The sequence below is a fragment of the Cervus elaphus genome, chromosome 10 (genome assembly GCF_910594005.1).
Source record: "Cervus elaphus chromosome 10, mCerEla1.1, whole genome shotgun sequence".
Lineage (NCBI taxonomy): Eukaryota > Metazoa > Chordata > Mammalia > Artiodactyla > Cervidae > Cervus > Cervus elaphus.
In genome coordinates, this window is record NC_057824.1 from 18,075,450 (window position 1) to 18,091,968 (window position 16,519).

At 46.9% G+C, this 16,519-nt stretch overlaps 1 protein-coding gene across 4 annotated transcripts in view; it reads right to left on the minus strand.

The window, feature by feature from the left end:
* Positions 1-659: 659 nt before the first annotated feature.
* The window catches only part of ADCY9 (adenylate cyclase 9), a 101,483-nt gene continuing 85,623 nt past the window's right edge, over positions 660-16,519 (minus strand). For 3 of the 4 annotated variants that reach the window (XM_043914186.1, XM_043914183.1, XM_043914184.1), the window contains exons 10-11: positions 11,899-11,940; positions 660-6,548 (exon numbers count right to left, since the gene is read on the minus strand). In XM_043914186.1, coding sequence (XP_043770121.1) covers positions 5,357-6,548; positions 11,899-11,940 — 1,234 coding nt within the window. In that variant the 3' untranslated portion in view covers positions 660-5,356. The remainder of the gene's footprint in view (positions 6,549-11,898; positions 11,941-16,519) is intronic. The other variant, XM_043914185.1, reaches the window with a different exon arrangement.

Consider the following 16,519-nt stretch of genomic DNA (forward strand, 5'->3'; position numbering starts at 1 on the left):
GCCCCCTCCCTCACAGAGGGGCCAACATAGTACTGGTGCAGCTGTTTTTTCTGAATGGTACTTCTTCTGTTGCCTTTTCTTCATGGAAAGACTGAATACTCCATGAGACCGTGAACACGAAAATCATCAGTAACAGACGACAGTAAAGAGCCACTATTTAAAAATGTCAGCAAGGACAGGGGTGTCTCAGAATTCTTTTCAGTTTCCTTGTGGGGTTCCTAATGGGAGAGCCATCAGGAAAAGCAGTGACTGATCCCAGGGGCTCCTCAAACAGCCTCAAGCGGCATGGCGCAACCACGCTGGAGTGAGCTTTGGCATGCGGTAGGTGCTCAGTGCATACTGTCTGAATGCTAGTTATCTTGGAGAGACTCTGACAGGCTTCGTCTTTATACTGAAAAGTTCTTTGAGTGGCTCTCCAGATGTACTTAGGTAACTTGGACATTAAAGTCTAAAACATAATTGGATTGGAAATGCATATATCAACAAGCAGCATTCATCTGTTTATTCACATTTCCAATGGAGAGTCCAGAAATGCATGGAAACTTCACCCACAGATGCTTGCAATTAAAAATCACCATCCATCCTGGTATTCTAGATCACAGGTATTTTGGTTTGGATCAAGGAACATGAAGTGAGTTTATGTGCCTTTTTTTTTTTTCCTGGAGAAAGGAGTCACAGCTTTCATCAAATTATCAAAGGCTCTGTAAGCCCCCCCACTGCGGAAAGGTTAGGAATCACTGCTGTTGATGACTGAGATTTCAGGAAGCGCTAAGATTGCTCAATGTCTGACTGCATAATTCCTTCCTCCTTCCGACTTTCAGGCCCAGCAAGGATGTGAGAATTCCCCACGCTTGGGTTACTCTGATGTAAAGTTAACAACGCTTTGAAGTCATGTTATTTAAAAAACAATTTTTACAAAGGAAGAATATAAAAATAGACACTTGGGGAGATTTTGAGTTTACGCCTATGTGGTGAGCAAGTGTGTACTTTTTCTTAATCACTTCCTCTCGCTATCTGCTGCCCCAGTCCACTTCCTCTCACTGGCCCTTGGGATCCAACCCAGGTGGCCACCATGACAGATTTCCACAGCAGAGAAAAGCCGCCACGTGGAGAGATTTCGGCTGAAAGAGAGAAGTTGTCTCCAGCCCCAGCATAACGTCCATGTGACAACCACACTAAACCACACCACCAAACGAGCTGGTGTGACCCAAAGCCCCCAGTTACCCAGAGATATGTATCAGGCAGGACATTCTAAGAGCTCAGAGATCACTTCCCAAGAGACCAGAGAAAAGACCAGCCCTCAACTTGGGTAAGGTCAATTCTTCGCACTTATTTCAGAACTGTCTCTAAAATGCAAGCTAAAAGTATTTTTTTTTTTAAAGGGACATAATAGATGAAAAGGAAAGTGAAAGCGAAACCACAAATGGAAAGACCTGGGGCTTGCTGTGAGAATTAGAGGTCGCCTTTCGAGAGACTGTTAGAGAAAGCTCCAAAAGTACCTGAGGTGTCCTTTCTAAGAGAGAAATGCAACAAAGACTGCTGTTCCCTCACCTCCTGGAAAGTTCCTGAAGATGCCTGCAGTACAGAGGAAAGAGCACCCTCGTCAACGAGTGCTGTCCTCATGGGTTCCAGGATCACCTAGACGCTGGGTGCCTCCGAGCTGATGAACAAGGCCTGGGCCACGTCTGCATCCCCCTTCCCTGAGTCGACAAGAGCGACTTTGCAGTTGCACCTAAATACCGCCAGGAAAAACCATGGGGAAGGTGCTAACCGGCAGAGCCAGCATCTGGCTCTAGGTATGGAGGTGCTGTGAGTCCCTGTGATGTGTGAAATGGCATGTGTATTTTCTGGCAAAGACACTCTGAATTTAAACAGATTCTGAACTGGGTTTGTGACCTTCCCTGTGACACGGGCCTCCCAGAACTCTGTAAGGGAGAAGCTGTGTGGGCAGGTCCTTTTAAAAAACTGACTTCATTTTCTCAGTCAATTGCTTGAGATATTGTGGGAGAAAATCTTTAGGAGGCCTAATAAAATCAGGATATGGTCTCAAGCAAAATTTGTGCTGTAACCTGCTTTTGTTAAAAGTTCCATGCAGAAATAAATACTTCTCAAAAAAAAGTTAACTATAGCAAATGCAGTCATTTAACACACACACACACATACACACAATAGGGTTTTTAGTTGCCTTGTTTTCAAAGTCACAATGTAAAAGACCCGCAAACCTTATTTCAGCCACAGTTGGCTGGCAAGGAGGACTACTGTAATCTCAGAAGTGGTACCAATCTTGTCAGTGAGGAAATACCAGGCAGCAATATTGAGATTTTAGAGTATTTTAATGTTCATTTCTTTGGGGTGGTGGGGAGTGGGGTGCATTTTGAAATTATCAGGATTAACAATTTAAAAAGGTAGAGCAAAGGAAAGACGGAGAACTCAAACAGTTGGTTCTCACGAATATAATTTCAGATTCTAGGCATGACGTGATTTTCCGAAACAACCACCCAAAAAGTGCTTACCTCGAAAACCTAGAAATGCAAACGCGGACAGACCTTTGGAAACTACAAATCACGACAGCCCACATAACGGGAAGCACGCGGCCCTTTGGCTCTCAGTGTCAAGTGCAAATGTGCGGGCATCTCCACAGCACGGTCAGGGGCACGGAGCTGTGGGGAGCCTCCAGGCTCTGTGAAGGTTTCATAACTGATGCTCTGCGTTTGTCTGCCTTGGATACAATTCTGTGTGCTTGTTTATATGGATTTGTACATGGAGAATTTGATCAGACCTGAGGCCAAGAAGAAAACAGCGATTGCAACTCAAAGCAACTATATTTACACACATTCAATTCTGAAGTATTGCTTCCTGCCCTAAGTTCACAGGAGGTATACCGCTCTGAAGGACGCCTCCACTGGATCGGTAGTGCCTGAGACTGCTGCTCAGAAGTCTGTCTGTCTTCAGCAACCGGCTGTGTCAGAGGCCCAGTGCGGCCCCTGTGGACACTCCGTGGTTCTGCGCTGAGGTACGCTTCTGAGCAGTGGCTGGGAGGGACCCAAGTCACGAGTAGAACACCCAGAGGGAATACCTGTACTGGTTGCTTAGGAAGGCTCGGGGTGTTTTTTAAAGACAATTTAAACCGCCCTTTGAAGGTTCCCACTTGCACAATGCTGAACTGGGCCGGCGAGGGTCACCACGCTATCCCTGTATCTGCAGCCCCTTGGCTTCCTAGGAATCACAAACAACCTTTGCAGGAGGGGAAGGAAAAAAAAGAGCTTTCAAGGGAGGAAGCATGTGCAGAGATGAGCTTTGTGGAGCAGAAGAGCAGAGAACTCAGCAACCGCCCAGCAGCCCCTGGCCACCATGGTAGCTGCAGAGCCTGGGGCCGAGGAGTGGGGGGACAGAGGGTGAGGGCCATACATGACACCCACCTTAATACTGATGGAAGGAACCCCTGACGTGCCCAGAACCCTGACGGACAGGCAGAGCATCAGGTAGTGTTTCTAAGAAAAAATAAAAATTCTGCGGTATTTTATAAGAATACATTCTTTAGAAGCAAGAGGTATTGTCACAGTCCTTTCTCCGGCATTGGAAGACCAACAGTCTGACAGCAAAACCTGAAGGTAAATCCCCCTGGACGTGGAGATCCTGGCTTATGACTGCGCTGCTGGGGGCCATCCCAGGCACGTCACTAGGGAGCTGGCTGATCCAAGTCAATACTTCATGGTGCCGGGGAGGGCAGATTCTGTGTGAGTTTGGCAAGGAGGAGTGATAAAGGGACTTGGTGCAGATGCAAAAGCTACACAGAGATTTGCTGGGGACAAGAAAATGCACAGGGCACGTTGGTGAAGGCCTCACACAGAGGAGGAGCTAGCCTTCTCCTACCGCATGGGCTGCAGCCACCTTAAGAGGGAGGGGTCATGTGACTGTGACAGGACAACTCTGGCCTGAGTTCAAGTCTACATAAACTTCAGACTCAATGTGGCAAAACAATTACAAGGGGGATAACGGGTCGTAACAAAGGGCACAGAAGTGAGTTCCTTGGGTTTTCTGTACTCTCCCGGGTTCCAACACCTTATTTACATCCAGACGATTCTGCCCCTACTGACAGTGTAAGAGCTCCACCTAAAGAGGACTGGGGTCCACTCACCAGGCCCGATCCTGCCACAGACAAGCGCTGCGCAGGCTGAGAACGGAAAGGATGGAGGAACTTCCCGAAAGTGGAGGCCAAGCGTTGCCTGCCAGCCCTGGTGCTCGGCCCAGACCTGCTTCACACTGAGCTGTTCTGACCCAGCTCCTGCCATGGGCAGACCCCATGGGCGAGGGGTAGGAGCAGAGCTTTTGCGTTCAAAGTGGTGGCCGAGGGTGCCCCAACCCAGAGCATGGGCCATGCCCACTGGGGTCCTGCTCCTCAGGGGAGATGGCCCTGGGTGGCTGGAGCTCTCATGGCCCCATCTTCATCTTTCCAATGTGACCTACCTTCCGCTCCAAGCCTAGTTCCCTTCGCTAGAGAGAACAGCCCAGCAACCATCCCCGAGACACACACGGTTCCTGATAAATAAATAAATAAATAAATGCAACCCTTGGATGTTTATTTTGCGTTTCCCTCTGGGACGAGTCAGCTTCAAAGATGAGCCCCTCCACTCCGGCTGGAAGACCCCTCAGGGCGGGGGCGGAATGGAAAAGGGCTTTTAGATACCTGAGGCCTGGGTTCACAATCTGTGAGACCGGTTGGCATTTGGAATCTTGGCCTGCATGAGGAGGAAGCCCTAAAGCCGCTGGGTGTGGGGGGCCAGTGGGTGCAGCCACAGCCCCCGAGGGCCTGATCGCCCTGGAAGTTGTGGGTAGGGGGTTGCCGGTTCCTCGAAGTCCTCAGCCTGCGCCCCCAGCACCCCGCCCAGTGAGTTACTGGCACTTGATCTCATATTCATGAATACAAGTGTGTGTGCGTGTATGTGTTTACATAGAAAGGTCAGGTCACTGGAAAAACACTAGTATGTATACAGGAAAAAAAAAAACCCTCAAAAACATTATATTAGCCAAAAAAAAAAAAAAAGTGTCTCGTGAGAAAAAGCAATAAAAATCTGATTTTAACCACAGCTTCTGTTTTAACGTCCACCACCACCCAGCGCCACACCCTGGCTGCGCTTCCCTGGGCTCCAGGTCGCGCCAGCCCCTGAAGGCACTTGTTCTCCACGCTTCTGACGGTCACACCGAGTGGGGGAAGGGGAAGGAGGCAGATGAAAGTGAACCCTGAATGACTGTGATCCACACAGAAGTAGGGCTGCAGTAACCACACGACACCACGTCCGGGGACGGGAACGGTGGCGCCTGGACGGACAGAGCACCGCGGGCGGGCTGGGCCACGTCACGCCCTCTTTGAGACGTTGAGCTTGGTGAGTTCGTTGGCTTCCTCCATCCCCGCTTCTTCACAGTCGCTTTTCTCTATGGCTTTGCCGAACCGACACCTTTCTTCAGCTCTGATGGGCTCCTTCCAGGGTCTCTTAGCAGACGGGTGAGCGTCCCTGGTCTGGGCATTGTTCTCGGAACCCAGGGACACCTGGTCCGGGTTCTGAATGGAAGGCACCAGGTTGGCTATCTCGTCTGTGGGGGAGCGTCCAATACTGCCATCCACCTGGACGCGGATGTCGGGTGAGATGGACAGCTGGTGCTGCGGCACCAACCCACTGTCCGTGCACTTGGGGTACAGGTAGGTCTTCATCTGGCCTTTGCCCTTGACGTTCACCGTCCCTCGGTAGTCGAACTCATAGCCCATCTTGCTCAGGACGCGGTAGCTCTCCTCGCTGACCTGGATGCGGCACTCCACGCCCGTGGTGTCCATCCTGCTGGCGATGTTGACCGTGTCCCCCCAGATGTCGTAGAGCAGCTTGGTGGTGCCGATGACGCCCGCCGTCAGGGGCCCATGGTTGAAGCCCACCCTGAGCTTGAAGTTGAACCACAGCATGTTGTTGTTGAAGTCGTCCACCACACGCATCATCTCCTTGGCAAACTCGAAGAGGATCTGCAGGTGCTCCTGCGGGTGGCTGCCGTCGCGGCACTGCGTGGCGTTCAGCCCGGACGCAGCCATGTACGTGGCCCCGATGGTCTTGATCTTCTCGATGCTGCTGTAGTCCGGCTTGCTCAGGAGCTCGTCGAAGTCCCCGATCAGCTCGTTGAGGACCCGGTAGCACTCCTTGCCGCCCTCGTAGTTCTCCTCGTAGAACTCGCTGAAGTTCACGATGCTGGCGAAGATGACGCCTCCGCTGTCGTGGTTCTTGGAGTAGGTCTGGGACACCTTCAGCTGCTCGGCCACGTGGTAGGGGATGATGTTCCTCAGCAGCCAGTCGGCCTGGTCCCTCATGCTCTGGATCTTGGTGCGGTGCAGGTCCGCCTCCACGTCCCCGTGGTAGTGCAGGCGGTAGCTGACTTCAAACTCTCGGTTCAGGAACCAGACCAACAGGAGCAGGAGGAAGAAGACGAGAATTACTTCCTGGCCGATCAGGCTGGCTGGGCTCCTGCTGTCGTGAGGCAGCGAGGTGTTGCACAGCTTCCTCGTGGAGCTGGAGGGGAAAGAGAGGAGAGAGGGCGTGCCTCCTGAAATGTATCTTTAAGGAAAGGTTACTGCCCAGCACTTCCAGGTCCGAGCCAGCCCTGCCTAACCAGCATCCTGCACAGAGTTCTGTGCAGCTCAAACCTTCCGTCACCTGCAGCTGCCGAGTGACCTGTTTCTGTTTAGAAAGATGTGGCGAGGTAGAGTCACTCTTGTAAGATTTCTATATTAAGTGCTCTGTTTTTCAGAAGTCTTGAGCTCCTTGATTTTTAAAATCTTTTTTGTTTTCCCATCTTTCTAGTTTGAAAAGTCTCCACCTCACAAAAAAAGGTTAAGGGACTAGCAAAACACACATTTGTACACCATTCTCCTGCATGAAACTGTTGTCAACATCGTGCTACTTTGCTTTCCCCCCCTTTGTCAATACGCACTCCACACATGGGGTACACATGTGCATGCACACTCACACAGGCACACTTTGCTGAACATTCTGAAAGCAAGCTGCAGACACCAGGCCACTTCAGTCCTGAACTGCTCAGGACCTGTCTCCTAAGAGCAAGGCCATCTCCCTGGGAACCATACCACACTGCCATACCCAAGATATTTCATATCCATATACTTTGATACAATCTGCCTGCTCCTTCCTTCCCACTCCCCCACCCGGGTTAGTTCTGTTTTACCAAAGTCATTTAAGACAACTTTAACATTTAAATATATATATATATAATGTATACTTTTAAGAGTAACATACTATAAGAAACTCAAACATTATAACCAATGGAAAATAAGCGTCTTTCCTATGCGGTGCCCTTTCGCACTATTCTAACCCTTGGCTGTGCTGTCACAACCAGACGCTGGGTGAGGGTGCTTGACTTCGCCCATCTTTGGGCTTCTAGGAACAAGGTTGCAGCTGGTACTCCCAAGTGCATCTTTGTGCATATGAAGGAGCCTGTCTATGGGATAAATTCCTGAGCACGGACCTGCTGAGTCATGTAAAATACCGCACACTTAGAATTCCAGTAGGAATGTCCAAACTACCCTTCTAAAGGTGGAACCCGTTTCTCTTCCTTCTGATGACCGAGTCCACTCAGTCCGTTTTGCGGCTCCACGCAGTGTGGTGAAGGCGCTCTAGGCCCACAGCTGGCACCGGAGGACTGAAGGTGAGCATGGGCTACTGCCTCTTCTAAAGTTTATTCTTTAAGTAGAATTTTTTTTTCCACTTAAAAATACTACATACTCAGCATAGAAAGGTTAGGGCAAAAGTAGAAAGAAAGAAAAGATTCACTGTCATTGTACTATCCAAGGGGATCACTGTTAATGCTTGTTGAATTTCCTTCTCATCCTTCTTCTATTAGCTTACACGGCTGTGATTGCTCTGCTTATGTAAACTGTTCCCTGCTGTACTCTAAAATGCACAGAGCGGGCTGCTGGGTCACTTATAGGAAAATAATTATATACAAAACAGATGGATCCTGAGTGTAGACAGTGCCATGGCACAGAAAGCTCAATCCTGTAATCAGAGTGCTTTAAATGAGTTTCACTGTTAGCAGTAACTTAAGGATATTAAAAATAATGAAACTGACCAATTTGGCCATAACGCCTTCCATGAAACATAGTCCCGAAAGCCCCAGCCTTGGAGTAATGGCCAGATTGGCGCCCCCCCGAAGAGCTCTGGGACCCTTGAGCAGGTCATGCCACCTTTCAGGTCTGTTTCCTCATATGTAAACTGAAGATGGGCTGGAGTATGGCTAAGTCTCTACCGGCCCAAGGGCCTGTGCAGAAAGGGCCTGAGGCTGTGTCATAGAGAGGCCCACCGGCAGCCCTAGGTTGGCATTGGGAGCTTGGCTTTGGGGTATTCCCGCCAGTCCCTGAGGAGAGGGGTTCACTGTGCCTGGACTGCTTGTACAAACAAGAGTGTGTGCTGGGCACTTGCCCTTCCTCCAGGAACCTGGGACTTTGGAACCTGCCAGGCAGAGGGCGCCCATGTGATGCGCCTCCCCGGCGGGCACTGCACACCGGCTGTCGCAGCTCACGGCTGGGGTTTCCGCACATCCGGCATGACCCCGCTGGGTGCAGACTATTAAACACAGGCGTCTGGTCTCCTCCAGCCCTTGTCTCACACACCCCTGCCCCCGATGATTGTGCTTTCTGTCCTGTTTGCTGTATTAAACCATGGTCATGGGTACAACCATATGATGAGTTCTGAGTCCCCCAAGAGAATGATCTCTGCGGGTGGGTGGTCCTGGGGACCCTGACTTCATGCCTAAGAACCAGGAACCAAAAAAGGCCTCTGTGGCAAGATTCACCACACTTCACTCATTTATTTTGCCAACTGTCACTTAAATGAATGGCAAAACATACTATGAATCACAAGCACTAAACATAACTATTTTAGGTACTGAAACAGATCCATGTGCAGCCCCTTAAGCCCTCTGGCTGGCCTAGAGGAGGGGAGAATCTGGAGGGAGGAGTCGTCCCTGCGTGAGCTCCTCTCCTTGGCTGAGAAGCTGGCCTTTCCTTCGTTTCTCTGAAGAGGCAACACTGAGGAACAGCCTCTGTATGGGGAGATGTCACTGAGGCTTCAGGTCATCTTGGAACCAGGCATTGTAGAATCCGGAGGGAGAGGTGGGCAGGGCGGAGAAGTCGACTGCGCTGTGGCCAAAGCCGGCAGTGTGGCCCAAGCCTGGGACAGGCATGGGCCAGTCTGCTCTGGATGTAGCAGGGGAATGTGAGAAGTGGCGGGTGGGAGAGGGAGAGGGAACACCAGCACTGCCTGCTCTGGCCTTTGCTTAAAAAGGAGGGAGGTTCAAAAGGGAGGGGATATGTGTATACCTATGACTGATTCATGCTGAGGTTTGACAGAAAACAACAAAACTCTGTAAAGCAATTATCCTTCAATTAAAAAGAGAGAGAGAGAGAGAGAGAAGGAAGGGTCCTAGTGCACAGACTGTCACGTCGAGCCCTGGGCTGCCCTGCAGCCAAAGAGATCTGCCACCAGCGGGTGAGAGAATTACCTCCACTCTACACCTGTGTTTCTTATTCTACTGCAGAAGGGATCATGAAGGCAATAGCTCTACTCCTAAATGCAAATAGTGAAGGTCAGTCCCTAAAGGAGGGATTTGATATGAATAAATGCAAGAGACAACTCAACAGGTGGACAAATGGAGGTTACAGTAAGATAGAGTTCATTACCACAGAAGAGAGGGATTACAAAATAGAGAGAAACAGAAAACACAGACCACTGGTCGTCCTAGCCAGCTCAACATGGGATGTGTCAACATTCTGGTGTATTTCAATGCCATTTAAAACCTACGCTTAGGACGGGTGCAGGGACCCAGGAGGAGGTGTGATGGGGAGCTTCTGGGCTGCGGTATTGTTCCACTTCTTGGTCTGGGTGGCAGTTAAATGGGTGTGTTCACTTGTGAAAATTCACTGAGCTGTTCTTCTCATCTAGGGCCTTCTCTGTGCAAATGTATTCTACTTCTATTGTCACTTTAATTCTCCTTCCCAACATCTAAACGTACACAGATATTTAATTTAATTATAGAAATAGAAAAAAATCACCACTCACCATTAGATCATAAGTATTACATATCTTACTTTTTAAAATATATAATGAAATACCTTCCTGTAGCTATAAGACATATGCAATTTCACATAATAAATGAAAGATGAAAAATCATGAATGCTTTCCATAACTTCCGTGTTTTAATGGCTGCAATATTTGGGTACATGTTTCATAACTAACTTCTCCTTTATTGACAACTGAAGTTGCTGATGAACATTCAATATTATAAAACACTATGATCAATATTTGGGGGCATGTGGCCTTTACCAAATGCTGAATTATTTCCTCAGCAGATAAGCTTAAAAAATAGAATTATTAGGCTAAAGGTGATGAACATTTTTAGGACTATTTTTTATAGACTGTCAAGTTACTTTCCAAAACTACTGTACCATCTGAAAAGTAATGAAGCATGGCAGAAAAAGCACGGCCTGGCAGTGACGGAGGCAAGGCTTAAAACACTGCCAGTTACTAGCTGTGTCTCCACAGGCAGGTTCCTTTACTTCTCTGAGCTTCAGCTTCCTTATCTGGAAACTAGGGACAAAGTCTCCTAATGTATGAGGTTATTGTGCAGATTCAACAAACCTATATTAAACACCACCATCAATTCATAAATGTGCCATACCCTGGCCTGCGCTGGGTATCCATATGATAACATTTTGAAGGAAAAATGTAGGAGATCAGAGGGAATTTTGTAGTTTAACTGTGCAATGACTTAGGGAGCAGTGTATTTATCTCCTACCATGTTTCTTGTTTTGTGATTTCTCTGTCTCTCATCTATGCAGGTCTTAATTAGCTCTTTATGTAACAGTCCCACAGATATTTATCTCAGCGTGCTGGCACCACCCACTCGGTCAGACTTATTTTTTTGTGAATGTGGTTTTATTTAGTATTAGTAAGACTGGAAAGTTATCTCTGTCTTAGAGACTTGAGAACTGATTAATTTTATTTTTCTAGATATTTATATACTTTTAGATAATCAAAAAAATTTTGAGTTCAATTTATTTAGAATTAAATTTTGATGTTTATAGTAAGGAAAGGACCCAACCTTTTTTTTTTTTCTTCTTCAAATTTCTAGTCAGTTATTTCAAAATATTTTAGGGAATAAAGTACTGTGTGATTTGTGAGATTTTCTTTGTAACAGTCGTATATAAAAGGTTGTATATAAAATTAAACCAAATCTAATACCAGAATCCTTTGCTTTTTGAAAGTTGGCTTTTCGCTGCTTTGCTTGGATGAAAGATCTATATTAGCACCTGTTTTTGCTAATGAAAGGAATCTGAAGGGGATTTTGGCCTTTAGGGAGAAAGGCAGAAAGTAAAAACCGTGTTCTGCGTCTGCTCTGCAGTGGATGCCAGAGAGGCAGCGCTGCCCTGAAAGGAGGGAGTCCTCCCCAGGTCCCACTCTCAGCGTTGCCGCATCGGCCACGGCCACCGCAGCTCTGAGCTGTGGGCATCGGCGCTTCACCTCGGCGCGTTCTGTGCCTCCGACAGCAAGCTGTGTCCTGCGGTACCTGCTGCTCCACAGTGAGGGTTAGGAAAGTTCTCACAGGAGCGCCACTGGCAAGAGAGCAGGAGAAGCCTGTCTGCGTCTTAGCAGTCATTCACTGTCCCAGTGAGGTATTCTAAATACGATCGCTACTGTAATAAACAGATATTTTCCGCTTGCTCTTTTAAGAGTGACTATGTTGTTCTTTTTATTCAAGACACAGCTGTTTTCAGGAAGCTTAGAAATAACCAGCAATAATATAGTTACTCTCACTTATTCAGATATAGGCACAATGTTAAAAGCTTACCTGAAGTTCTGTACTGCATCAAGGTGTGAAATTACAGTGGAACTGAAATTAAAATGCAGAAAACTATGATTATAAAAAGCTAGGAAGGCACTATACAAAGCAATCTGAGAAGAGTTTAAATAATAACAACTTTTCTATTTTCAAGGTGGAGTTCAAGGTAGACAGTTAAGGACAGTAAATTTTAATTATAATTTGATGCTGTGCACTAATGAAGAATAACAGAATGGTAAAGACAATGATGTAAAAGCCTTTATAGCAGGACTTTCCTGGTGGTCCAGTGGTTAAGACTCCTCGCTCCCAATGCAGGGGGCTTGGGTTAATCCCTGGTCAGGGAACCAGATCCTGCATGCCACAACTAAAGATCCCACTTGCTGCAACAAAAATTAAAGAAAGATCCCACATGCTGCACTAAGACCCAGCACGTCAAATAAATAAATAAATATTAACAACGACAACAACTTTTAATATTAGCCATGGAAGGTACGCACAGTCAACAAAGAGCAAAATCAGGAAAGGTCTCTAAAGCCTTCATTTTGTTGCTAAGAACACATCCACAGTGTCTACAGACTGGAAACTTTGGTCATTTTCAGACATCGAAGTCTACTGACAGAGGATCAATTTCAAAAGGCCCTTCTGGAGGTGCTGCTGAATTATTTACTCTGGAAGCTGAACTTGGCTATTGGTGGTGTCCAAAGCAATCAAATCCCAATTTCAGGGCACTGAAACCACAAGTATCTAACAACCTCTCTCTCGGTGCTGCTGGGGAAGGTGCCCGAGACACACAGCCCATTCTCTCCATGGCTTCCTTTGGGGTCACCTTACACCCAGCATCCAGTCAGGCCCACAGATCACCTGAACCTCCCCTCTCTCTGGGGCAAGGGCCCTGACACTTCATCCTCCAGGCCCCCAGCCTTGCTTCCTGCAAAGAAGACCTCTTGGAGCACCTGAGAGCAGCTCTCCTGGGCAGCACAGGCCAGTGAGGGCTCACAGTGGCTTACGTGATTACAGAAGCTGCCTTCACAGAGAAGGAAAGAGAGAGCTACACACAAAATGCCAATTCTAAGACTTTATGTTCTCTTCTCATCCAGTCCAGACAAGACTGTGACACTGCTATAACCCACATGTGTGTCCCCCCGCAAAGCTGGAAGAGTCCCCCCTGTCTCCTCAAAGCTAGAAGAGTCCTCCATGCTTCATAGGAATTGAGTTCATGTTTTGTTCCCCCTATGAACAAAGCTAGTGGAGGTGATAAAACTCCAGTTGAGCTATTTCAAATCCTAAAAGATGATGCTGTGAAAGCACTGCAGTCAATATGCCAGCAAATTTGGAAAACTCAGCAGTGGCCACAGGACTGGAAAAGGTCAGTTTTCACTCCAATCCCAAAGAAAGGCAATGCCAAAGAATGCTCAAACTACCACACAATTGCACTCATCTCACACAGTAGTAAAGTAAAGCTCAAAATTCTCCAAACCAGGCTTCAGCAATACGTGAACTGTGAACTTCCAGATGTGCAAGCTGGTTTTAGAAAAGGAACAGGAACCAGAGCTCAAACTGCAAACATCCGCTGGATCATCGAAAAAGAAAGAGTTCCAGAAAAACATTTATTTCTGCTTTATTGACTATGCCAAAGCCTTTGACTGCGTGGATCACAATAAACTGTGGAAAATTCTGAAAGAGACGGGAATACCAGACCACCTGACCTCCCTCTTGAGAAATCTGTATGCAGGTCAGGAAGCAACAGTTAGAACTGGACATGGAACAACAGACTGGTTCCAAATAGGAAAAGGAGTACAGCAAGGCTGAATATTGTCACCCTGCTTATTTAACTCATATGCAGAGTACATGAAAAATGCTAGGCTGGATGAAGCAAAAGCTGGAATCAAGATTGCTGGGAGAAATATCAATAACCTCAGATATATAGATGATACCACCTTTATGGCAGAAAGTGAAGAAGAACTAAAGAGCCTCTTGATGAAAGTGAAAGAAGAGAGTGAAAAAGTTGGCTTAAAGCTCAACATTCATAAAACTAATGTCATGGCATCCAGTCCCATCACTTTATGGCAAATAGATGGGGAAACAGTGGCTGACTTTATTTTTCTGGGCTCCAAAATCACTGCAGATGGTGACTGCAGCCATAAAATTAAAAGACGCTTACTCCTTGGAAGGAAAGTTATGACCACCCTAGAGAGCATATTAAAAAGCAGAGACATTACTTTGCCAACAAAGGTCCATCTAGTCAAGGCTATGGTTTTTCCAGTGGTCATGTACGGGTGTGAGAGCTGGACTATAAGGAAAGCTGAGAGCTGAAGAGTTAATGCTTTTGAACTGTTAGAGAAGAGAGAGAAGAGAGGCCCTTGGACTGCAAGGAGATCCAACCAGTCCATCCTAAAGGAGATCAGTCCTGGGTGTTCATTGGAAGGACTGATGTTGAAGCTGAAACTCTAATACTTTGGCCACCTGATGCAAAGAGCTGACTCATTGGAAAAGACCCTGATGCTGGGAAAGATTGAGGGCAGGAGGAGAAGGGGACGACAGAGGATGAGATGGTTGGATGGCATGAACAACTCAATGGACATGAGTTTGGGTGGACTCTGGGAGTTGGTGATGGACAGGGAGGCCTGGCATGCTGCGGTCCATGGGGTGGCAAAGAGTCGGACACAACTGAGCAACTGAACTGAACTGAACATGCCCCCTATCCTGGTTGGACTCAGTAGTGACAGGGCAGGTGGGCTGAGAGGATCCTGTGAGTATGGGGGTGAACCGGGTCAAGCAGAGATTCAGCCACCAGCCCCACTTCGAGATCTCCTGCTTGATTTCTGGGTTCCCCATAGCTAATGCTCTCCAGATTCAAGTGGAAAAGGTTCATCCCTGTGACTGAATGGCTGATGGGGTAATTGTGATGGATTTAAAAGGTTAAAAAATGGATTACTGAATTTCATACTGTTGGGAAAGAGCTTTATAAAGACCATAATTCCAGAAGGCTGCACACACCTTCAGTAAGGAAAAAGGACACTTTGTTTTGCTTAAAGTAATTTAACTGTTCATTAAAGTTTCCTTTCAAATGCTGAATAGCAGTAAATTTCCTGAATAAAGTGAATGCTGAATACTTTGAATTCCCTTTTTGATCTTAATTTGCAAAGAACTTGAACATCTTTCATGTCGCTATTATTTTATTAAGTAAATTGAGGAAGGACACTCACTCTGTCCATTACTGACCACTGCTTTGGTAATACCCCAAATGCACTATGGTGATTTCATCTGGATATTGAAACAAATTAGACCATTTTCTACTTTTGAATTTAGGAAAGCAATGATTCTCAGTGGTAATGCCACTCCTAGGGGAGCATTTTGGAGAAGGGAAAGGCTACCCACTCCAGTATTCTTGCCTGGAGAATCCCCATGGAGAGGGGAGCTCGGCGGCCAGTCTGAAGGGGACCCCTTCAGTCCATGGGGTCACAGAGAGTCAGACATGACTGAGCAACTGAGCGCAGCATAGCACAGGGGAGCATTTGGGGAATACTGGAGTCCCTGCTGGTTGTCATAATAATCTGGGGAGCCAGGAATGTTGGTGTCCTGCAGAGCACAATGGAGAAATGTCCCAGGTAACTTTGAAATATCCTGCTAACCTAAACCCACTGTAAATATAAATAAATAGTTCTTTAATGTGTGCTAAAACATTTTCATAAGCAGTTACACAAAAAGTCCAACATTTAGAAACAGAAGCTTAATGATTTGAGACATTCCCTCCAAATTTCTGAATAAGTTACTTACTATGTGCACTCTGCTGTCCAAGGTAGCATCGTATTTCCAACTATATATTTAGTTGAAAAGGTTAAAAGCCACAAAGCCAGTTGCAAATGTGCAACTGGTGATTTAGGAGAACCAAAACACAACTTAATTAGTAGGACACATGGAAAGTAGGAGTCTTGATGGATTCATTAACAAAGGCTGTTTTAAACATAGCACCTATCAGCACCATCCAATTTATTTTAATTTTTACATTTTTCATAGCACAGAACAGATCCTGTCCCCAGGGGTCTTCACAAAGCTCCTGTTTCTTTTCCCCACATCACCAGTGAAAGAGCTTTGAAGGCCATTTGAGTAGAATGTATTCTTCAATATGTGGAAGGATTTCAAGATAAGAGATGTATTTCTAGTGATTCCTCACTGCCCTAACATTTCACGTCATAAGGCGGAGAACTGTTATGACATGGTATTTATGAATAGGGCCAGGTCCCTCTTGAGGCCCTCCTTCTTCAGTTCCTCCACTTCACCAGGCTGCAACCTGTCTCAGCACACTGGCCCTGCTACAAGAGCCTGCTACTTCCTTCCATTTGTGTGTCAGGTCCACCTCCATCACTTCGTTTTCTTCATAGTCTTGTATGAAATGGCTTCTAGTCCTACTTTCTTAAATTCAAACTTCTTCATTGTAAATACAAACAGCCTTCCACATCCACAGGTTCTGCATCTTTGGATTCAACCAACCTCAGATCAAAAATCCCTTCTCCAGGGGATCTTCCCAACCCAGGAATCAAACTGGAGTCTCCTGCATTGCAGGCAGATTCTTGACCAACTGAGCTATCAGGGAAGCCCAGTAGCCACTCCAGTATTCTTGGGCTTCCCT